General features: G+C 47.1%; 1 protein-coding gene across 1 annotated transcript in view; it reads right to left on the bottom strand.

Moving 5' to 3' along the window:
- Nucleotides 1-3,183: 3,183 nt before the first annotated feature.
- Nucleotides 3,184-25,282, bottom strand: part of KIAA2012 (KIAA2012 ortholog) — a 49,851-nt gene continuing 27,752 nt past the window's right edge. The window contains exons 5-9 of the mRNA XM_038749583.1: nucleotides 23,006-23,256; nucleotides 19,078-19,283; nucleotides 10,752-10,924; nucleotides 6,182-6,401; nucleotides 3,184-3,343 (exon numbers count right to left, since the gene is read on the bottom strand). Coding sequence (XP_038605511.1) covers nucleotides 3,184-3,343; nucleotides 6,182-6,401; nucleotides 10,752-10,924; nucleotides 19,078-19,283; nucleotides 23,006-23,256 — 1,010 coding nt within the window. The remainder of the gene's footprint in view (nucleotides 3,344-6,181; nucleotides 6,402-10,751; nucleotides 10,925-19,077; nucleotides 19,284-23,005; nucleotides 23,257-25,282) is intronic.

The following is a 25,282-nucleotide window of genomic DNA, read 5'->3' as shown; positions in this document are numbered from 1 at the left end:
TCCGGGCCAACCCATCCCGGAGGCTGGTCACCTTGGGGAATTCCCAATTTAGGAACGTGTTTTGAACGTCGTCTGGCCTAATTCCATTAAGACACTTCATCCTTCGAGGCCGGGGACCCTGTCTTTAGCTTATTATTATTGTTATTATGGTATTTGTTAAGTGCTTACTAGGTGCAAAGCACTGTTCTAAGCGCTGGGGTGGGGGGCGGGGGGAGAAGCAGCGTGGCTCAGTGGAAAGAGCCCGGGCTTTGGAGTCAGAGGTCGTGGGTTCAAATCCCGGTTCCGCCAACTGTCAGCTGTGTGACTTTGGGCAAGTCACCCTTTTAGACTGTGAGCCCACTGTTGGGTAGGGACTGTCTCTATATGTTGCCAATTTGTACTTCCCAAGCGCTTAGTACAGTGCTCTGCACATAGTAAGTGCTCAATAAGTACGATTGATGATGATGATGATGAAGTCACTCAGTTACCTCATCTGTAAAATGGGGGTTAAAACTGTGAGCCCCCCCGTGGGACAACCTGATCACCTTGTAACCTCCCCAGCGCTTAGAACAGTGCTCTGCACATAGTAAGCGCTTAATAAATGCCATCATTATTATTATTATTATTACAAGGTGATCAGGTTGTCCCACGGGGGGCTCACAGTCTTGATCCCCATTTTGCAAATGAGGTAACTGAGGCCCAGAGAAGTGAAGTGACTTGCCCAAAGTCACACAGCTGACAAGTGGCAGAGCTGGGATTAGAATCCATAATAATAATAATAATAATAACGATGGCATTTGTTAAGCGCTTACTATGTGCGAAGCACTGTTCTAAGCGCTGGGGGGGATACAAGGTGATCAGGTGGTCCCACGAGGGGCTCACAGTCTTCATCCCCATTTTACAGATGAGGGAACTGAGGCCCAGAGAAGTGAAGTGACTTGCCCAAAGTCACACAGCTGACAAGTGGCGGAGCTGGGATTAGAACCCATACTACTACTAATAATAAAACGGTATTTGTTAAGTGCTTACTTTGTGCAAAGCACTATTCTAAGCGCTGGGGGGATACAAGGTGATCAAGTTGTCCCACATGGGGATCACAATCAATCCCCATTTTACAGATGAGATAACTGAGGCTCGGAGAAATTGTGACTTGCCCAAGGTCACACAGCAGACATGACTTCCCAAGTGCTTACTTAGTACAGTGCTCTGCACACAGTAAGCGCTCAATAAATATGATTGAATGAATGAATGAATAAATGCTATCATTATTATTATTATTCTTATTACAATACAACAATAAACACACAAGTTGCCAACTTGTACCTCCCAATTGCTTAGTCCAGTGCTCTGCGCACAGTAAGCGCTCAAGAAATACGATTGAATGAATAAATGAATGAATAAATGCTATCATTATTATTATTACAATATAACAATAAACACACAAGTTGCCAACTTGTACCTCCCAAGCGCTTAGTACAGTACTCTGCACACAGTAAGTGCTCAAGAAATATGATTGAATGAATGAATGAATGAATAAATGCTATCATTATTATTATTATTACAATATAACAGTAAACACACAAGTTGCCAACTTGTACCTCCCAAGCACTTAGTACAGTGCTCTGCACACGAGTGCTCAATAAATACAATTGAATGAATAAATGAATGAATAAATGCTATCATTATTATTATTATTATTACAATGTAACAATAAACACACAAGTTGCCAACTTGTACCTCCCAAACGCTTAGTCCAGTGCTCTGCACACAGTAAGCACTCAAGAAATACGATTGAATGAATGAATGAATGAATAAATGCTATCATTATTATTACAATATAACAATAAACACACAAGTTGCCAACTTGTACCTCCCAAGTGCTTAGTACAGTGCTCTGCACAGTGAGTGCTCAATAAATACAATTGAATGAATAAATGAATGAGTCAATGTTATCATTATTATTATTATTACAACATAACAAACACACAAGTTGCCAACTTGTACCTCCCAATTGCTTAGTCCAGTGCTCTGCGCACAGTAAGCGCTCAAGAAATACGATTGAATGAATGAATGAATGAATAAATGCTATCATTATTATTATTACAATATAACAATAAACACACAAGTTGCCAACTTGTACCTCCCAAATGCTTAGTCCAGTGCTCTGCACACAGTAAGCACTCAAGAAATACGATTGAATGAATGAATGAATAAATGCTATTATTATTATTACAATATAATAATAAACACACAAGTTGCCAACTTGGACCTCCCAAGCGCTTAGTACAGTGCTCTGCACACAGTGAGCGCTCAATAAATAAGATTGAATGAATGAATCAATGCTATCATTATTATTATTATTACAATATAACAATAAACACACAAGTTGCCAACTTGTACCTCCCAAACGCTTAGTCCAGTGCTCTGCACACAGTAAGCGCTCAAGAAATACGATTGAATGAATGAATGAATGAATCATTATTATTATTATTACAATCTAACAATAAACACACGAGCTGCCAACTTGGACCTCCCAAGCGCTTAGTCCAGTGCTCTGCACACCGTAAGCGCTCAATAAATGCGATTGAATGAATGAATGAAAATCCCTGCCCACAACGAGCTTACAGTCTAGAGGCAGAGAAGCAGCATGGCTCCGTGGAAAGAGCCCGGGCTTTCGAGTCAGAGGTCATGGGTTCAAATCCCGGCTCCGCCACTCGTCAGCTGTGTGACTTTGGGCAAGTCACTTCTCTGGACCTCCGTTCCCTCATCTGCAAAATGGGGAGGAAGACTGTGAGCCCCACATGGGACAACCTGATGATGATGATGGCATTTATTAAGCGCTTACTATGTGCCAAGCACTGTTCTAAGCGCTGGGGAGGTTACAAGGTGATCAGGTCTTCATCCCCATTTTACAGATGAGGTCACTGAGGCACAGAGGAGTGAAGTGATCACCTTGTAAATCCCCCAGCGCTTAGAACAGTGCTCTGCACATAGTAAGCGCTTAATAAATGTCATTAGATAGAGGAGAAGACAGGTTGGAGTCGAGAGGTACGGTCCACGAGCAGGCCGGGGGAGATGAATTAAGTTCCCCAGTGTGGCGGGGCAGGGAGAGCTCAGCTGCTTTTCCTCGTCTATCTGTTCCCACCCCAATTCCCACTCCGGGATTGCGGGATTCTGGGATTTCGGGATTCCGGGACTCACGTCTTAGCGCTTTTCCGCTGCCTCCTCCAGGCTGAGCATCTGCAGGAGCTGGAAGTAGGAGTAAACCCAGGGCCGGGAGATGTCCTGGGCCCGCTCCAGGCCCCGGGCCTCCGTCACCAAATCCCGCTGGAAGCGCGTGTGCTTCTCCAGAGCCTCCCTCCGCCTGTGGGGACAGGACCGGCACGTGGTGGAGTCGGGATTTGAACCCATGACCTTCCGACTCCCGGGCCCAGGCCCTATCCAGGGTGGGCTGTGAGCCCACTGTTGGGTAGGGACTGTCTCTATACGTTGCCAACTTGTACTTCCCAATCGCTTAGTACAGTGCTCTGCACATAGTAAGCGCTCAATAAATACGATTGATGATGATGATGATGACTGTCTCTATATGTTGCCAACTTGTACTTCCCAATCGCTTAGTACAGCGCTCTGCACATAGTAAGCGCTCAATAAATACGATTGATGATGATGATGATGGGCTCCTCTGCTGTTCACCTCGGGGAAGCAGCGTGGCTCAGTGGAAATCAACCCATCAATCAATCGTATTTATTGAGCTTAGAACAGCGCTTTGCACATAGTAAGCGCTTAATAAATGCCATCATTATTATTATTATTACGTCACTTCTCTGGGCCTCGGTTCCCTCATCTGCAAAATGGGGATGAAGACTGTGAGCCCCATGTGGGACAACCTGATCACCTTGTAACCTCCCCAGCGCTTAGAACAGTGCTTTGTACACGGTAAGCGCTTAATAAATGCCATTATTATTATTATTATTATTATTATTATTGAGCGCTTACTGTGTGCAGAGCACTGGACTAAGCACTTGGGAAGTACAAGTTGGCAACATATAGAGACGGTCCCTACCCAACAGCGGGCTCACAGTCTAGAAGGGGGCCGGGCTTTGGAGTCAGAGGTCATGGGTTCAAATCCTGGCTCTGCCAACTGTCAGCTGGGTGACTTGGGGCAAGTCACCTCACTTCTCTGGGCCTCAGTGACCTCACCTGGAAAATGGGGATTATTCATTCATTCATTCATTCATTCAATTGTATTTATTGAGTGCTTACTGTGTGCAGAGCACTGGACTAAGCACTTGGGAAGTACAAGTTGGCAACATATAGAGATGGTCTCTACCCAACAGTGGGCTCACAGTCTAAAAGGGGGAGACAGGATCAATCAATCAATCAATCGTATTTATTGAGTGCTTACTGTGTGCAGAGCACAGTTCTCACAGTCTAGAAGGGGGAGACAGGATCAATCAATCAATCAATCGTATTTATTGAGCGCTTACTGTGTACAGAGCACTGTTCTAAGCACTTGGGAAGTCCAAGTCAGCAACATATAAAGACGGTCCCTACCCAACAGCGGGCTTACAGTCTAGAAGGGGGAGACAGGATCAATCAATCAATCACTCAATCGTATTTACTAAGCGCTTACTGTGTGCAGAGCACGGTTCTAAGTGCTCGGGAAGTCCAAGTTGGCAACACCTAGAGACGGTCCCTACCCAACAGTGGGCTCACAGTCTAGAAGGGGGAGATAGGATCAATCAATCAATCAATCATATTTACTGAGCGCTTACTGTGTGCAGAGCACTGGACTAAGCGCTCGGGAAGTCCAAGTTGGCAACATCTAGAGATGGTCCCTACCCAACAGCGGGCTCACAGTCTAGAAGGGGGAGACAATCAATCAATCAATCAATCGTATTTATTGAGCGCTTACTATGTGCAGAGCACTGTACTAAGCGCTTGGGAAGTACAAATTGGCAACACATAGAGACAGTCCCTACCCAACAGTGGGCTCACAGTCTAAAAGGGGGAGACAGAGAACAGAACCAAACATACCAACAAAATAAAATAAATAGGATAGAAATGTACAAGTAAAATAAATAAATAAATAAATAAACAGAGTAATAAATATGTACAACCATATATACATATATACAGGTGCTGTGGGGAAGGGAAGGAGGTAAGATGGGGGGATGGAGAGGGGGACGAGGGGGGAGAGGAAGGAAGGGGCTCAGTGTGGGAAGGCCTCCTGGAGGAGGTGAGCTCTCAGCAGGGCCTTGAAGGGAGGAAGAGAGCGAGCTTGGCGGAGGGGCAGAGGGAGGCCATTCCAGGCCCGGGGGAGGACGTGGGCCGGGGGTCGACGGCGGCCAGAGGTGTGTGATCGGGATCGAGACAGAGAATAAAACAAAACATATTAACAAAATAAAATATAGGATGGCCCACTCACCCTCCCATGATGCTAGAGGTGGCAGCTACACCTCATCAATCGTATTTATTGAGCGCTTACTATGTGCAGAGCACTGTACTAAGCGCTGTACCTCCTCCTCCTCCTCCTCCTCCTCCTGCTTCTCGTCCACCACTTCCCATGTCAACTTTTTCCACCCCTCAACCCTTCCTCTGTGCCCGGGGCCGGTGGTCGGGAACCACGAGCCGGCAGCCGGGATTCCTGACCGCCGGCCCCGTGGCAGTGGAGTGAGCGACTTCCCTCGGCCCCGGCCTCTCCCCTTGTCAATCAATCAATCGTATTTATTGAGCGCTTACTGTGTGCAGAGCACTTGGGAAGTCCAAGTTGCCAACATATAGAGATGGTCCCTACCCCACAGCAGGCTCACAGTCTAGAAGGGGGAGACAGACAACAAAACCAAACGCATGAACAAAATAAAATGAATAGACTAGATAGGTACAAGTAAAATAAATGGAGTAATAAGTCTGTACAAACATATATACAGGTGCTGTGGGGAAGGGAAGGAGGTAAGACGGTGGGGTAGGAGAGGGGGATGAGGGGGAGAGGAAGGAAGGGGCTGAGTGTGGGAAGGCCTCCTGGAGGAGGTGAGCTCTCAGTAGGGCCTTGAAGGGAGGAAGAGAGCGAGCTTGCTCAGTGTGGGAAGGCCTCCTGGAGGAGGTGAGCTCTCAGTAGGGCCTTGAAGGGAGGAAGAGAGCGAGGTTGGCGGATGGGCAGAGGGATTGGGGGCATTCCCGGCCTGCGGGAGGACGTCGTTACCGGGCCAGCTGCTGGGCTTCCACCTCGGCTTCCTCCAGAGCCCGCCTGGCCTCCTCCTCTTCCTTCCTCCTCCTCTCCTGGGCCTCCAGCCGGGCCTTCTCCCCCTCCTCCCGTTTCCTCTTCTCGTATTCCAGCCGCTCCTCCTGGGCCATCTCCCTCAGCCGGAGCTGCTCCTCGGCCAGGAGAGCGGCCCACTCCGCTTGCCTCCGCCGCTCGGCCTCTGCCGGGACAGAGCGCGGGGACGGGGGGACGGGGGGGACGCACCGCTTGGGGGGTCGCACACACCTGGCCCCGTTGGGATCAGGAACGGGGAAGCCTCGGGCGGAGGGACCAATTAATCAATCGTATTTATTGAGCGCTTACTGTGTGCGGAGCACTGGACTAAGCGCTTGGGAAGTCCAAGTTGGCCACATCTAGAGAGGGTCCCTACCCAACAGCGGGCTCACAGGCTAGAAGTACCACAAACTAGCTCCGCCACATGTCTGCTGTGGGACTTTGGGCAAGTCACTTTACTTCTCTGGGCCTCAGTTCCCTCATCTGGGAAATGGGGATTAAGACTGTGAGCCCTCCTGGGGGACAACCTGATCCCCTTGTAACCTCCCCAGCGCTTAGAACTGTGGTTTGCAAATAGTAAGCGCTTAATAAATGCCATTATTATTATTGTTATTATTGTCAGCTGTGTGACTTTGGGCAAGTCACTTCACTTCTCTGGGCCTCAGTTCCCTCATCTGGAAAATGGGGATTAAGACTGTGAGCCCCCCCGGGGGACAACCTGATCACCTTGTATCCTCCCCAGCGCTTAGAACAGTGCTTTGCACACAGTAAGCGCTTAATAAATGCCATTGTTATTATTATTATTATTATTATTATTGTCAGCTGTGTGACTTTGGGCAAGTCACTTCACTTCTCTGGGCCTCAGTTCCCTCATCTGTAAAATGGGGATGAAGACTGTGAGCCCCCCCAGGGGACAACCTGATCACCTTGTAACCTCCCCAGCACTTAGAACAGTGCTTTGCACATAGTAAGCGCTTAATAAATGCCATTATTATTATTATTATTGTCAGCTGTGTGACTTTGGGCAAGTCACTTCACTTCTCTGGGCCTCAGTTCCCTCATCTGGAAAATGGGGATTAAGACTGTGAGCCCCCCAGGAGACAACTTCAACACCTTGTAACGTCCCCAGCGCTTAGAACAGTGCTTTGCGCATAGTAAGCGCTTAATAAATGCCATCATCATTATTATAGGGAATCACGAGGGACTTTGCAGGGACAAGAAGATGGCAGGCAAGAAGGCGGCAGAGGGGGACCCAACACTTGTGTCCACATCCCTTTCCCATAGCACCTGTATATACGTTTGTACGTATTTATCACTCTATTTTACTCGCACATAATAATAATAATAATGATGATGGCATTTGTTAAGCACTTACTATGAGCAGAGCACTGTTCTAAGCACTGTGGGGGGGGGATACAAGGTGATTAAGTTGTCCCACGTGGGGCTCACAGTCTTAATCCCCATTTTACAGATGAGGGAACTCAGAGAAGTGAAGTGACTTGCCCAAGGTCACATAGCAGACATGTGGCAGAGTCGGGATTTGAACCCATGACCTCTGACTCCAAAGCCCGGGCTCTTTCCACTGAGCCACGCTGCTTCCCCCTTTATTGGGCATGTTTATTCTACTTATTTTGTTAATATGTTTTGTTTTGTTCTCTGTCTCCCCCTTCTAGACTGTGAACCCGCTGTTGGGTAGGGACTGTCTCTAGATGTTGCCAACTTGGACTTCCCAAGCGCTTAGTCCAGTGCTCTGCACACAGTAAGCGCTCAATAAATACGATTGAATGAATGAATGAATGAATCAGGTTGTCCCACGGGGGGCTCACAGTCTTCATCCCCATTTTACAGATGAGAGAACTGAGGCCCAGAGAAGTGAAGTGACTTGCCCAAAGCCACACAGCTGACGAGTGGCGGGGCTGGGATTTGAACCCATGACCTCTGACTCCAAAGCCCGGGCTCTTTCCACTGAGCCACGCTGCTTCCCCTTCATTCATTCATTCATTCGATCGTATTTATTGAGCGCTCACTGTGTGCAGAGCACTGGACTAAGCGCTTGGGAAGTATAAGTTGGCAACATACAGAGACGGTCCCTACCCGACAGTGGGCTCACAGTCTTCAGCGCTTAGAGCAGTGCTTTGCACATAGTAAGCACTTAGCAAATGCCATCATTATTATTAGTAGTAGTACTAAGTACTTAGTCCAGCGCTTAGAACAGTGCCCAGCACTTAGAACAGTGCTTTGCACGTAGTAAGTGCTTAACAAATGCCATCATCATTATTATTAGTAGTAGTAGCACTGGTAGTAGTAGAAGCAGCGTGGCTCAGTGGAAAGAGCCCGGGCTTTGGAGTCAGAAGTCATGGGTTCAAATCCCAGCTCTACCAATTGTCAGCTGTGTGACTTTGGGCAAATCACTTCACTTCTCTGTGCCTCAGTTGCCTCACCTGTAAAATGGGGATGAAGACTGTGAGCCCCCTGTGGGACAACCTGATCACCTTGTAATCTCCCCAGTGCAGTGCCTTGCACATAGTAAGTGCTTAATAAATGCCATTATTATTATTAGTAGTAGTAGTAGTAGTACAGTGCTCTGCACATAGCAAGCGCTCACCAAATAATAAGAATAATAATAATGATGGCCTTTATTAAGTGCTTACTATGTGCAAAGCACTGTTCTAAGTGCTCGGGAGGTTACAAGGTGATCGATTGTCCCACGGGGGGCTCACAGTCTTCATCCCCCCGGGAACTGAGGCCCAGAGAAGTTGTGACTTGCCCAAAGTCACACAGCTGGCAATTGGCAGAGGCAGGATTTGAACCCATGACCACCTGAGCCTAGAGGGCTGCTGCTAATAATAATAATAATAATAATAATAATAATAATAATGGCATTTATTAAGTGCTTACTATGTGCAAAGCACTGTTCTAAGCACTGTGGGGGGGGATGCAAGGTGATCAGGTTGTCCCACGGGGGCTCACAGTCTTCATTCCCATTTTACAGATAATAATAATAATAATGATGGCATTTATTAAGTGCTTACTATGTGCAAAGCACTGTTCTAAGCGCTGGGGGGATACAAGGTCATGAGGTTGTCCCACGTGGGGCTCACAGTCTTCATCCCCATTTTACAGATGAGGGAACTGAGGCCCAGAGAAGTTGTGACTTGCCCAAAGTCACACAGCTGGAATTTGGCGGAGGCAGGATTTGAACCCATGACCACCTGAGCCTGGAGGGCTGCAGATAATAATAATAATAATAATAATAATAATAATAATTATGGCATTTGTTAAGCGCTTACTATGTGCAAAGCACTGTTCTAAGTGCTGGGGGGGGGGATGCAAGGTGATCAGGTTGTCCCACGTGGTGCTCACAGTCTTCATCCCCATTTTCCCAGATGAGGGAACTGAGGCGCAGAGAAGTGAAGTGACTTGCCCAAGGTCACGCAGCAGACACGTGGAGGAGCCGGGATTCGAACCCATGACCCCCGACTCCAAAGCCCGGGCTCTTTCCACCGAGCCACGCATCCTGCTGCACGTTTGACGTCGGCTCCTTGGAGGTCGGTGCCTGGCTCTGCTCCACGGAATTGAACACCAATTCGTTCAGTCATCATCATCATCATCAATCGCATTTATTGAGCGCTTCCTGTATGCAGAGCGCTGGACTAAGCGCTTGGGAAGTCCAAGTTGGCAACATAGAGAGACGGTCCCTACCCAACAGTGGGCTCACAGTCTAAACGACTGTGTTTTTCAGTCGTATTTATTGAGCGCTTCCTGTGTGCAGAGCGCTGGACTAAGCGCTTGGGAAGTCCAGGTTGGCAACATAGAGAGACGGTCCCTACCCAACAGTGGGCTCACAGTCTAAACGACTGTGTTTTTCAGTCGTATTTATTGAGCACTTCCTGTGTGCAGAGCACTGGACTAAGCGCTTGGGAAGTACAAGTTGGCAACATAGAGAGATGGTCTCTGCCCAACAGTGGGCTCACAGTCTAAACGACTGTGTTTTTCAGTCGTATTTATTGAGCGCTTCCTGTGTGCAGAGCACTGGACTAAGCGCTTGGGAAGTACAAGTTGGCAACATAGAGAGATGGTCTCTGCCCAACAGTGGGCTCACAGTCTAAACGACTGTGTTTTTCAGTTGTATTTATTGAGCGCTTCCTGTGTGCAGAGCGCTGGACTAAGCGCTTGGGAAGTCCAGGTTGGCAACATACAGAGACGGTCCCTACCCAACAGTGGGCTCACAGTCTAAACGACTGTGTTTTTCAGTCGTATTTATTGAGCGCTTCCTGTGTGCAGAGCGCTTGGGAAGGACAGGTTGGCAACATCTAGAGATGGTCCCTACCCATCAGTGGGCTCCCAAGGGCCGGACGCCTGGGTCCCTCTCCTCCTCATCAATCGTATTTATTGAGCGCTTACTATGTGCAGAGCACTGTACTAAGCGCTTGGGAAGGACAAATTGGCAACATCTAGAGACAGTCCTCTCTCCCCCCGCCCCCCCCAGCTGCCCGCCGCCCCCCAGTCCACCCACCTGCCCTGGTCTCCTCCTCCTGCTGCCGCTTCCTCTGCGCTTCCTTCAGCTTCAGGAGGAATTGTTGGTGCTGGCGCAGTGCCCGCTCCCGGGCTGCCCGCTCCTGCTGCTCCCTCTGGGCCGCTTCAGCCTCCTGTCGCCGCTGCTCCTCCTCCAGCCTCTGCCTCTGGAAGCTGAAACACCGGGGCCTGGGGATCGCTCTTGGACTGGCATCACTGGGAGGTGGGCATCACCACAGGGGGGGCATCACCTGGGGGACTGGCATCACTGGGAGGTGGGCATAGCCACAGGGCGGGCATCACTGGGGGATCACTGGGAGGTGGGCCTCGCCAGAGGGTGGGCCTCACTGGGGGATCAGTGGGAGGTGGGCCTCGCCAGGGGGTGGGCATCACTGGGGGATCACTGGGAGGTGGGCATCACCAGAGGGTGGGCATCACTGGGGGACTGGCATCACTGGGAGGTGGGCATCGCCACAGGGTGGGCATCTCTGGAGGATCACTGGGAGGTGGGCATCACCTGGGGGACCGGCATCACTGGGAGGTGGGCATCGCCAGAGGGTGGGCCTCACTGGGGGATCACTGGGAGGTGGGCATCGCCACAGGGTGGACCTCACTGGGGCATCACTGGGAGGTGGGCATCGCCAGAGGGTGGGCATCACTGGGGGATCACTGGGAGGTGGGCATCGCCAGAGGGTGGGCCTCACTGGGGGATCACTGGGAGGTGGGCATCACCAGAGGGTGGGCATCACCTGGGTGACCGGCATCACTGGGATATGGGCATCACCTGGGTGACCGGCATCACTGGGAGATGGGCATCACCACAGGGTGGGCATCACCTGGGGGACTGGCATCACTGGGAGGTGGGCATCGCCACAGGGGGGGGGCTCACTGGGGGATCACTGGGAGGTGGGCATCGCCAGAGGGTGGACATCACCTGGGGGACTGGCAGCACTGGGAGGTGGGCATCCCCAGAGGGTGGGCATCACTGGAGGATCACTGGGAGGTGGGCATTGCCACAGGGTGGGCATTACTGGGGGATCACTGGGAGGTGGGCATCACCAGCGGGTGGGCATCACCCGGGTGACAGGCATCACTGGGAGGTGGGCATCACCACAGGGTGGGCATCGAGAAGCAGCGTGGCTCAGTGGAAAAGAGCCCGGGCTTTGGAGTCAGAGGTCATGGGTTCAAATCCCAGCTCCACCGCTTGTCAGCTGTGTGACTTTGGGCAAGTCACTTCACTTCTCTGGGCCTCAGTTCCCTCATCTGGAAAATGGGGATTAAGACTGTGAGCCCCCTGGGGGACAACCCGATCACTTTGTAACCTCCCCAGCGCTTAGAACAGTGCTTTGCACATAGTAAGTGCTTAATAAATGCTATTATTATTATTATTATTATTATTATTATCATCATCACCTGGGCGACTGGCATCACCAGGGGTGGGTATCACTGGGGGACTGGCATCACTGGGAGGTGGGCATCACCAGAGGGTGGGCATCACTGGGTGATTGGCATCACTGGGAGGTGGGCATCACCAGAGGGTGGGCGTCACCTGGGTGACAGGCATCACTGGGAGGTGGGCATCACCAGAGGGTGGGCATCACCTGGGGGACTGGCATCACTGGGAGGTGGGCATCACCAGAGGGTGGGCATCACCGTAGGGGGGGCATCACTGGAGGATCACTGGGAGGTGGGCATCACCAGAGGGTGGGCGTCACTGGGGGACTGGCATCACTGGGAGGTGGGCATCACCCCAGGGTGGGCATCACTGGAGGATCACTGGGAGGTGGGCATCACCTGGGGGACTGGCATCACTGGGAGGTGGGCATCACCAGAGGTGGGCATCACCTGGTGAACTGGATTCATCAGTCTCCCCATCCCGGCCCCACCACCTTCCAGAGATGGCCCTGCCCGCTGCCCAGAACTGCCGGCCTCCGTGCCGCCCTCTGATAATAATAATAATAATGGCATTTATTAAGCGCTTACTATGTGCAAAGCACTGCTCTAAGCGCTGCGGAGGTTACAAGGTGATCACATTGTCCCACGGGGGGCTCACAGTCTTCATCCCCATTTTACAGATGAGGGAACTGAGGCCCAGAGAAGAAGAAGAAGAATACTGATGGCATTTGTTAAGAGCTTACGACGTGGAAAGCACTGCTCTAAGCGCTGGGGGGGTTACAAGGGGATCAGGTTGTCCCATGGGGGGCTCACAGTCTTCATCCCCATTTTACAGATGAGGGAACTGAGGCTCAAATAATAATAATAATAATAATAATAATAATAATAATAATAATAATAATAATAATAACGATGGCATTTGTTAAGCGCTTACTATGTGCCAAGCACTGTTCTAAGCACTGGGGAGGTTACAAGGTCATCAGGTTGTCCTATGGGGGGGCCTCACAGTCTTAATCCCCATTTTACAGATGAGGGAATTGAGGCCCAAAGAATAATAATAATGATAATAATAATAATGATAATAATAATAATGGCATTTGTTAAGTGCTTACTATGTGCCAAGCACTGTTCTAAGCACTGGGGAGGATACAGGGTGATCAGGTTGTCCTATGGGGGGGCCTCACGGTCTTAATCCCCATTTTACAGATGAGGGAATTGAGGCCCAAAGAATAATAATAATGATAATAATAATAATGATAATAATAATAATGGCATTTGTTAAGCGCTTACTATGTGCAAAGCACTGCTCTAAGCGCTGCGGAGGTTACAAGGTGATCACGTTGTCCCACGGGGGGCTCACAGTCTTCACCCCCATTTTCCAGATGAGGGAACTGAGGCCCAGAGAAGTGAAGTGACGTGCCCAAAGTCACGCAGCTGACAAATTGGCAGAGGCGGGATTTGAACCCATGACCTCTGGCTGCCAAGCCCGGGCTCTTTCCACTGAGCCACGCTGCTTCTCTGATGCCAACCTTCTCACTGTACCTCCGTCTCATCAATCTCACCGCCGACCCTTCCCCTCGTCCTGCCCGTGGCCTGAACGCCCTCCCTCCTCACGGGGAAGCAGTGTGGCTCAGTGGAAATAATAATAATAATAATGATAATAATAATAATGTTGATATTTGTTAAGCGCTTACTCTGTGCCAAGCACTGTTCTAAGCGCTGGGGTAGATGATACAAGGTAATCAGGTTGTCCCACGTGGGGCTCCCAGTCTTCATCCCCATTTTACAGATGAGGGAACTGAGGTCCGGAGAAGTGAAGCGACTCGCCCAAAGTCACCCAGCTGACAAGTGGCGGAGCCGGGATTTGAACCCCTGAGCTCCGACTCCAAAGCCCGGGCTCTTTCCACTGAGCCACGCCGCTTCAAGAGCCCGCGCTTTGGAGTCAGAGATCATGGGTTCGAATCCCGGCTCCGCCCATTGTCAGCTGTGTGACTTTGGGCAAGTCGCTTCACTTCTCTGGGCCTCAGTGACCTCGTCTGGAAAATGGGGATTAAGACTGTGAGCCCCCCGCGGGACAACCTGATCACCTTGTAACCTCTCCAGTGCTTAGAACAGTGCTTTGCACAGAGTAAGCGCTTAATAAATGCCATTATTATTATTATTAATAATCAATACGATTGAATGATCCCACTGTTGGGTAGGGACTGTCTCTATACGTTGCCAACTTGTCTCTATATGTTGCCAACTTGTACTTCCCAAGCGCTTAGTACAGTGCTCCGCACACAGTAAGCGCTCAATAAATACAATTGATTGATTGATTGATTAATCATCATCATCATCATCATCAATCGTATTTATCGAGCGCTTAATGAATGGATCTGTGCAATGGGGCTGGGAGGGGCGACCTTTTCGCCTCTCCCTTTTCTAGTCCAAACTTCACTGGTGATCCCAGATCACTTTTCTAAAGAATCGTTCTGCGCATATTTCTCTTCCCCTCAAAAATTTCCCGTGGTCGACCATCCATCTCCGTTTGAAACCCTTTTCCATTAGCTCCGAGGCATTCAGTCGAGGAATCAATCAATCAATCGTATGTATTGAGCGCTTACTGCGTGCAGAGCACTGGACTAAGCGCTTGGGAAGTTCAAGTCGGCAACACAAAGAGGCGGTCAAGCAAGCGATGGAGAGACAGGGGAGTTATGTTGCCAGCTTGTACTTCCCAAGCGCTTAGTCCAGTGCTCTGCACACAGTAGGCGCTCAATAAATACGATCGATTGATTGATTGATTGATTGAGAGCGAGGCACAGCTAGGAGTCTGGTTTGGGAGGAGAGAAGAATAGCAGGTGAAAAGAGCAATTAGGTAAAGTGAGGCCTGCCGCTGTTGGGTAGGGACCGTCTCTAGATGTTGCCAACTTGTACTTCCCAAGCGCTTAGTCCAGTGCTCTGCACACAGTAGGCGCTCAATAAATACGATCGATTGATTGATTGATTGAGAACGAGGCACAGCTAGGAGTCTGGTTTGGGAGGAGAGAAGAATAGCAGGTGAAAAGAGCAATTAGGTAAAGTGAGGCCTGCCGCTGTTGGGTAGGGACCGTCTCTATATGTTGCCAACTTGTACTTCCCAAGCGCTTAATACAGTGCTCTGCACACAGTAAGCGCTCAATAAATACAACTGATTGATTGATTGATTGATTGAGAGCCCCCGGGGGAGATTGTGAGGCGTTATTTTTTTTTTGATACGAAGAGATATGGGGACCCAGTGGAAGATTTAGAGGCAAAGAGAGCTGTGGGCCAAGCTATGCTTTTGGGAAAATGTTCTATGCGGCAGATTTATTACTGTATAATAATACAGTATAATTTATACTGTACTTGCGGTATAATTTACTTTCATTTATTTATTTATTTATTTATTTATTTATTTATTTTATGCGGTATAATTTATTTTACATACTGTACACAAAGTACATTGTGTGACTTTGGACAAGTCACTTCACTTCTCTGGGCCTCAGTTCCCTCATCTGTAAAATGGGGATGAAGACTGTGAGCCCCCCCCGTGGGACATCCTGATCACCTGGTATCCTCCCCAGCGCACATAGTAAGCGCTCAACAAATGCCATTATTATTACGATTGTTTTGTTTTTAAGTACTCATCGCGCACCAGGAGCTCAGTCAGTCAGTCAGTACAGTGCTCTGCACACAGTAAGCGCTCAATAAATACAATTGATTGATTGATTGATTGATTGAGAGCCCGGGGGGAGATCGTGAGGCGTTATTTTTTTTTTGATACGAAGAGATATGGGGACCCAGTGGAAGATTTAGAGGCAAAGAGAGCTGTGGGCCAAGCTATGCTTTTAGGAAAATGTTCTATGCGTCAGATTTATTACTGTATAATAATACAGTATAATTTATACTGTACATGGGGTATAATTTATTTATTTTCACTTATTCATTTATTTATTTATTTATCTATTTATTTATTTTATGCGGTATGATTTATTTTACATATTGTACACAAAGTACATTGTGTGACTTCGGCCAAGTCACTTCACTTCTCTGGGCCTCAGTTCCCTCATCTGTAAAATGGGGATGAAGACTGTGAGCCCCCCCCGTGGGACATCCTGATCACCTGGTATCCTCCCCAGCGCACAGAGTAAGCGCTCAACAAATGCCATTATTATTACGATTGTTTTGTTTTTAAGTACTCATCGCGCACCCGGCGCTCAGTCAGTCAGTCAGTACAGTGCTCTGCACACAGTAAGCGCTCAATAAATACAATTGATTGATTGATTGATTGATTGAGAGCCCCGGGGGGAGATCGTGAGGCGTTATTTTTTTTTTGATACGAAGAGATATGGGGACCCAGTGGAAGATTTAGAGGCAAAGAGAGCTGTGGGCCAAGCTATGCTTTTAGGAAAATGTTCTATGCGGCAGATTTATTACTGTATAATAATACAGTATAATTTATACTGTACATGGGGTATAATTTATTTATTTTCATTTATTCATTTATTCATTTATTTATTTATTTATTTATTTATTTTATGCGGTATGATTTATTTTACATATTGTACACAAAGTACATTGTGTGACTTTGGACAAGTCACTTCACTTCTCTGGGCCTCAGTTCCCTCATCTGTAAAATGGGGATGAAGACTGTGAGCCCCCCCCGTGGGACATCCTGATCACCTGGTATCCTCCCCAGCGCACATAGTAAGCACTCAACAAATGCCATTATTATTGCGATTGTTTTGTTTTTGAGTACTCATTGCGTACCAGGCGCTCAGTCAGTCAGTACAGTGCTCTGCACACAGTAGCTTGCTCAGTACATATATGTACGTACTCTTGTACATGTTTACTGTTCTATTTATTTTATTTTGTTAATATGTTTTGTTGTCTGTCTCCCCCTTCTAGACTGTGAGCCCGTTGTTGGGTAGGGACCGTCTCTAGATGTTGCCGATTTGTACTTCCCAAGCGCTTAGTACAGTGCTCTGCACACAGTAAGCGCTCAATAAATGCGATTGAATGAATGAATGAATGAATGAATGCAGCTGATTTGATTGACCCGGGGGAGAGTGAGCCCACTGTTGGGTCGGGACCGTCTCTATATGTTGCCAACTTGGACTTCCCAAGCGCTTAGTCCAGTGCTCTGCACACAGTGAGCGCTCAATAAATACGATTGAATGTATGGATGAATGAATTTAGGCCATGAGGTTTCTAGTGGTTCTAGCAGATGGAAAGTCAGAATTCAATACTAGACGGCAGGGAGCATCTCAGAGTGTACTGAATTTAGTTCAGCTTTTTGCCAATTTGTACTACCCAAGCGCTTAGTCCAGTGTTCTGCACACAGAAAGTGCTCAATAAATATGACAATGAATGACAAGGGAGGGAAGCCGTCAAGCAGTCGCTCTGGGGAACCCCATTCATTCATTCATTCATTCAATCGTATTTATTGAGCGCTTACTGTGTGCAGAGCACTGTACTAAACACTTGGGAAGTACAAGTAGGCAACATGTAGAGACGGTCCCTACCCAACAGTGGGCTCACAGTCTAGAAGGGGGAGACAGGCAATAAAACAAAACCTATTAACAAAATAAAGTGAATAAATACGTACAAGTACAAGTACAAGTATGTACAATGTACAACCCCATTTTCCAGAATCCTCCTCTGTGCCCCCTGAGAATCAATCAATCGTATTTATTGAGCACTTACTGTGTACAGAGCACTGGACTAAGCGCTTGGGAAGTCCAAGTTGGCAACATCTAGAGACGGTCCCTACCCAATCAATCAATCAATCATATTTATTGAGCGCTTACTGTGTGCAGAGCACTGTACTAAGCGCTTGGGAAGTCCAAGTTAGCAACATCTAGAGACGGTCCCTACCCAACAGTGGGCTCACAGTCTAGAAGGGGGAGACAGATGATAAAACAAAACCTATTAACAAAATAAAATGAATAAATATGTACAAGTACAAGTACAAGTATGTACAAGATACAACCCCATTTTCCAGAATCCTCCTCTCCGCCCCCAGAGAATCAATCAATCGTATTTATTGAGCGCTTACTGTGTGCAGAGCACTGGACTAAGCGCTTGGGAAGTCCAAGTCGGCAACATCTAGAGACGGTCCCTACCCAACAGTGGGCTCACAGTCTAGAAGGGGGAGACAGACGATAAAATAAAACCTATTAATAAAATAAAATGAATAAATATTTACATGTACAACCCCATTTTCCAGAATCCTCCTCTCTGCCCCCTGATAATCAATCATATTTATTGAGCGCTTACTGTGTGCAGAGCACTGGACTAAGCGCTTGGGAAGTCCAAGTTGGCAACATCTAGAGACGGTCCCTACCCAATTAATCATCATCATCATCATCATCAATTGTATTTATTGAGCGCTTACTGTGTGCAGAGCACTGTACTAAGCGCTTGGGAAGTCCAAGTTGGCAACATCTAGAGACGGTCCCTACCCAACAGTGGGCTCACAGTCTAGAAGGGGGAGACAGAGAACAAAACCAAACATACTAGAGAAGCATGTAGAGAAGAGAACATGTAGAGAAGCAGCGTGGCTCAGTGGAAAGAGCCCGGGCTTTGGAGTCAGAGGTCATGGGTTCGAATCCCGGCTCCGCCACTTGTCAGCTGTGGGGCCTTGGGCGAGCCACTTAACTTCTCTGGGCCTCAGTTACCTCATCTGTAAAATGGGATTAAGACTGTGAGCCCCACGTGGGACAACCTGATGACCTTGTATCCCCCAGCGCTTAGAACGGTGCTTTGCACATAGTAAGCGCTTAATAAATGCCATTATTATTATTATTATACTTACAAAATAAAATAAATAGAATGGATATGTACAAGTAAAATAAATAAATAAATAGAGTAATAAATATGTACAAACATATAGACATATATACAGGTAGAAGGGGTCAAGGCCTACGCACCGGTTGTCCTCAGCTCTCCTCTGTTGCTCGCGCTCAAATTCCTCTTTTATCCGCTCCATCCGTTCCAGCTGCTCCTGCTGCTGCCGCTTCCGTTCCTCCTGCTCCCTTCGTTTCCTCTCCACCTCCAGCCGCCTCTTCTCCGCTTTTTCTGCTCGGATCCTGTCCCGAGAAGTCTTGTCCTGCTGCCGCCGGTCCCCGGGGAGCGCCTAGACCAAGATTTTTTGGCCAATTTGTACTTCCCAAGCGCTTAGTACAGTGCTCTGCACATAGTAAGCGCTCAATAAATACGATTGATGATGATGATGATGATTTTTGAAATCAAATCAATCAGTCAGTCGTATTTATTGAGCGCTTATTACTCTATTTTACTTGTACATATCTATTCTATTTATTTTATTTTGTTAGTATGTTTGGTTTTGTTCTCTGTCTCCCCCTTCTAGACTGTGAGCCCGCTGTTGGGTAGGGACCGGCTCTAGATGTTGCCAATTTGTACTTCCCAAGCGCTTAGTCCAGTGCTCTGCACACAGTAAGTGTTCAATAAATATGATTGATTGATTGCAGAGCACTGGACTAAGCGCTTGGGAAGCACAAGTTGGCAACACCTAGAGACGGTCCCTGCCCAACAGTGGGCTCACGGTCTAGAAGTTTTGAAAGAATGATGGCATACTCCCACACTCTAAAGGGAATATTTAAGCGCTTACTGTGTGAGCGCTTACTATGTGCCAAGAACTGTTCCAAGTGCCGGGGTAATAATAATAATCAATCAATCAATCGTATTTATTGAGCGCTTACTGTGTGCAGACCGCTGGACTAAGCCCTTGGGAAGTACAAGTTGGCAACACATAGAGACAATCAATCAATCGTATTTATTGAGCACTTACTGTGTGCAGAGCACTGTACTAAGCGCTTGGGAAGTACAAGTTGGCAACACATAGAGACAGTCCCTACCCAACAGCGGGCTCACAGTCTAAAAGGGGGGAGACAGAGAACAAAACCAAACATACTAACAAAATAAAATAGAATAGATATGTACAAGTAAAATAAATAAATAAATAAATCATCAATCATATTTATTGAGCGCTTACTGTGTGCAGAACACTGTACTAAGCGCTTGGGAAGTACAAGTTTGCAACATATAGAGACAGTCCCTACCCAACAGTGGGCTCACAGTCTAAAAGGGGGAGACAGAGAACAAAACCAAACATACTAACAAAATAAAATAAATAGAATAGATATGTACAAGTAAAATAAATAAAAAAATAAATCATCAGTCATATTTATTGAGCGCTTACTGTGTGCAGAGCACTGTACTAAGCGCTTGGGAAGTACAAGTTGGCAACACATAGAGACAGTCCCTACCCAACAGCGGGCTCACAGTCTAAAAGGGGGGAGACAGAGAACAAAACCAAACCTACTAACAAAATAAAATAAATAGAATAGATATGTACAAGTAAAATAAATAAATAGAGTAATAAATATGTACAAACATATATACATATATACAGGTGCTGTGGGGATAATAATAATAATAATAATGAAGGCATTTGTTAAGCGCTTACAATGTGCAAAGCACTGTTCTAAGCGCTGGGGGGGATACAAGGTGATCAGGTTGTCCCACGGGGGCTCACAGTCTTCATTCCCGTTTTACAGATAATAATAATAATAATAATAATAATGGCATTTATTAAGCACTTACTATGTGCCAAGCACTGTTCTAAGCGCGGGGGGGATACAAGGCCATGAGGTTGTCCCACGTGGGGCTCACAGTCTTCATCCCCATTTTACAGATGAGGGAACTGAGGCCCAGAGAAGTGAAGTGACTTGCCCAAAGTCACACAGCTGAGAAGTGGCAGAGCTGGGATTAGATCCCATGACCTCTGACTCCAAAGCCCAGGCTCTTTCCGCTGAGCCACGCTGCTTCCCCTTTATTCATTCAATTGTATTTATTGAGCGCTTACTGTGTGCAGAGCACTGTACTAAGCGTTTGGGGGAGTGCAAAACAACAATAACCAGTGACATTCCCTGCATCCACCCCCGCACTTGGCACACAGTAAGCGCTTAATAAACACCAACATGAGTTATAATAATAATGATATATAATATCATTATATATCATATATAATAATAAGGGTGGGAAGACCCGAAGTTCGGTTTTCGCCTTACTAAATTTGAGGTGACAGGAGGACAGCCAAGGACACATTTTACAGATGAGGTAACTGAGGCACAGAAAAGTAAAGTGACTTGCCCAAGGTCACACAGCAGACAAGTGGCAGAACTGGGATGAGGTCCTCTGACTCTCAGGCATTTGGTATTTCCACTAGGCCTCACTGCTTCTCCACTATAATAATAATAATGACATTTATTAAGCGCTTACTATGTGCAAAGCACTGTTCTAAGCGCTGGGGAGGTTACAAGGTGATCATGTTTTCCCACGGGGGGCTCACAGTCTTCATCCCCGTTTTACAGATGAGGTGACTGAGGCCCAGAGAAGTGAAGTGACTTGCCCAAAGTCACCCAGCTGACTGTTGGCGGAGCCGGGATTTGAACCCATGACCTCTGACTCCAAAGCCCAGGCTCTTTCCACCGAGCCACGCTGTTTCCCGCTGCTTCCACTATGACCCTTGACTCTCATTTTGGGCTTGGCAGGGCACAAATCCTACTTCATAATTAAGCATAGGGATCTTTTGCATGATGTATTTATTACTCTATTTATTTTACTTGTACATATTCTATTTATTATATTTTGTTAATATGTTTTATTTTGTTGTCTGTCTCCCCCTTCTAGACTGTGAGCCCGCTGTTGGGTAGGGACCGTCTCTAGGTGTTGCCAACTTGCCAACAGAGAGGCAGCGTGGCTCAGTGGAAAGAGCCCGGGCTTTGGAGTCAGAGGTCATGGGTTCAGATCCTGGCTCTGCCACTTGTCAGCTGTGTGGCTCTGGGCAAGTCACTTCACTTCCCTGTGCCTCAGTTCCCTCATCTGGAAAATGGGGATTAAGTCTGTGAGTGAATATACGTTTATATGTTTGTACATATTTATTTATCTTGTACATATTTATTCTATTCTGTTAATATGCTTTGTTGTCTGTCTCCCCCTTCTAGACTGTGAGCCCGCTGTTGGGTAGGGACCGTCTCTAGATGTTGCCAACCTGGACTTCCCAAGCGCTTAGTCCAGTGCTCTGCACACAGTAAGCGCTCAATAAATACAATTGAATGAATGAATGTAAAATGGGGATTGACTGTGAGCCCCACGTGGGACTTGTAACCTCCCCAGCGCTTAGAACAGTGCTTTGCACCTAGTAAGCGCTTAATAAATGCTATTAAAAAAAAAAACAACTTGTGCTTCCCAAGCGCTTAGTCCAGTGCTCTGCACACAGTAAGTGCTCAATAAATACGATTGAATGAATGAATGGATGTAAAATGGGGATTGACTGTGAGCCCCACGTGGGACTTGTAACCTCCCCAGCGCTTAGAACAGTGCTTTGCACATAGTAAGCGCTTAATAAATGCTATTAAAAAAAAAAACTTGTGCTTCCCAAGCGCTTAGTCCAGTGCTCTGCACACAGTAAGCTCTCAATAAATACAATTGAATGAATGAATGAATGTAAAATGGGGATTGACTGTGAGCCCCACGTGGGACTTGTAACCTCCCCAGCACTTAGAACAGTGCTTTGCACATAGTAAGCTCTTAATAAATGCTATTAAAAAAAAACTTGTGCTTCCCAAGCACTTAGTCCAGTGCTCTGCACACAGTAAGGGCTCAATAAATATGATTGAATGAATGAATGAATGAATGATGGCATTTATTAAGCGCTTCCTATGTGCACAGCACTGCTCTAAGCGCTCGGGAGGTTACAAGGTAGGTGACCGGGTGATGATGGGCATTTCTAAGGTCACTGAAGGGTTCCTCGTGTTCGCTTGTGGGTTTTACCTCTGCCGTGCTGCCGCGTGGGCCTTCTTCGGGCCCCGGGCTCGGCCTCGCCACCGCGGGCCCCTGGGGCTCGTGGGCAGGGGGATGGTGGAGTTGGGGGTCGTCCACGTCGCCCCGACTTGGGGCATCAGGGGTCTCGGGCCCTCTGGCTGCCCCCTCTCCCTTCTGGACCCCCGCCTTCGCCGCCGCCTCCGCTCTCTTGGGGGCCGCACTCCGCTTCTTCCCAGCTCTCCTCTCCTCCTTCCGACGGCCTGCGGATAATATCGATCGATCAATCAATCGTATTTATTGAGCGCTTACTGGGTGCAGAGCACTGGACTAAGCGCTTGGGAAGTACAAGTTGGCAACATATAGAGACAGTCCCTACCCAACAGTGGGCTCACAGTCTAAAAGGGGGAGACATTACCTGCTTCCCTTCCCCACAGCGCCTGTATATATGTATATATGTTTGTACATATTTTTTACTCTATTTATTTATTTATTTATTTTATTTGTACATATCTATTCTATTTATTTTATTTTGTTAGTATGTTTGGTTTTGTTCTCTGTCTCCCCCTTTTAGACTGTGAGCCCACTGTTGGGTAGGGACTGTCTCTATATGTTGCCAATTTGTACTTCCCAAGCGCTTAGTACAGTGCTCTGCACATAGTAAGCGCTCAATAAATACGATTGATGATGATGATGATGATAATAATAATCATAATAGTGGCATTTATTAAGCGCTTACTATGTGCAAAGCACTGTTCTAAGTGCTGGGGAGGTTACAAGGTGATCAGGTTGTCCCATAATAATAATAATAATAGTGGCGTTATTAAGCGCTTACTATGTGCAAAGCACTGTTCTAAGCGCTGGGGACGTTACAAGGTGATCAGGTTGTCCCAAGAGGGCTCACAGTCTTCATCCCCATTTTCCAGATGAGGGAACTGAGGCCCAGAGAATCAATCAATCAATCAACCGTATTTATTGAGTGCTTACTGTGTGCAGAGCACTGGACTAAGCGCTGGGGAAGTACAAGTTGGCAACATATAGAGAAAGTCCCTACCCGACAGTGGGCTCACAGTCTAAAAGGGGGAGACATAATAATAATAATAATAATAATAATAATAGTGGCATTTATTAAGTGCTTACTATGTGCAAAGCACTGTTCCAAGTGCTGGGGAGGTTACAAGGTGATCAGGTTGTCCCATAATAATAATAATAATAATAATAGTGGCATTTATTAAGCACTTACTAAGTGCAAAGCACTATTCTAAGTGCTGGGGAGGTTACAAGGTGATCAGGTTGTACCACGTGGGGTTTACAGTCTTAATCCCCATTTTCTAGATGAGGGAACTGATGCCCAGAGAATCAATCAATCAATCAACCGTATTTATTGAGTGCTTACTGTGTGCGGAGCACTGGACTAAACGCTTGGGAAGTACAAGTTGGCAACATATAGAGACAGTTCCTACCCAACAGTGGGCTCACAGTCTAAAAGGGGGAGACATAATAATAATAATAATAATAATAATAATAATAATAATAATAATAATAATAATAATAATAGTGGCATTTATTAAGCGCTTACTATGTGCAAAGCACTGCTCTAAGTGCTGGGGAGGTTACAAGGTGATCAGGTTGTCCCATAATAATAATAATAATTATAGTGGCATTTATTAAGCGCTTACTATGTGCAAAGCACTGTTCCAAGTGCTGGGGCGGTTACAAGGTGATCAGGTTGTCCCACGTGAGGCTTACAGTCTTAATCCCCATTTTCTAGATGAGGAAACTGAGGCCCAGATAATCAATCAATCAATCAATCATATTTGTTGAGCGCTTACTGTGTGCAGAGCACTGTACTAAGCACTTGGGAAGTACAAGTTGGCAACATATAGAGACGGCCGCTACCCAACAGTGGGCTCACAGTCTAGTGAGTCTGTTCTAAGTGCTGGGGAGGTTACAAGGTGATCAGGTTGTCCCACGTGGGGCTCACAGTCTTCATCCCCATTTTCCAGATGAGGGAACTGAGGCCCAGAGAATCAATCAATCAATCGTATTTATTGAGTGCTTACTGTGTGCGGAGCACTGTACTAAGCACTTGGGAAGTCCAAGTTGGCAACATATAGAGATGGCCGCTACCCAACAGTGGGCTCACAGTCTAGAAGGGGGAGACAGAGAGCAAAACCAAGCATATTCACAAAATAAAATAAATAGAATAGATATGTACAAGTAAAATAAATAAATGGAGTAATAAATCCATACAAACATATATACATATATACAGGTGCTGTGGGGAAG

The sequence above is a fragment of the Tachyglossus aculeatus genome, chromosome 7 (genome assembly GCF_015852505.1).
Source record: "Tachyglossus aculeatus isolate mTacAcu1 chromosome 7, mTacAcu1.pri, whole genome shotgun sequence".
Taxonomy (NCBI): domain Eukaryota; kingdom Metazoa; phylum Chordata; class Mammalia; order Monotremata; family Tachyglossidae; genus Tachyglossus; species Tachyglossus aculeatus.
Note: the sequence above shows the minus strand (reverse complement) of the source record. Positions and strands in the feature narration are given on the sequence as shown.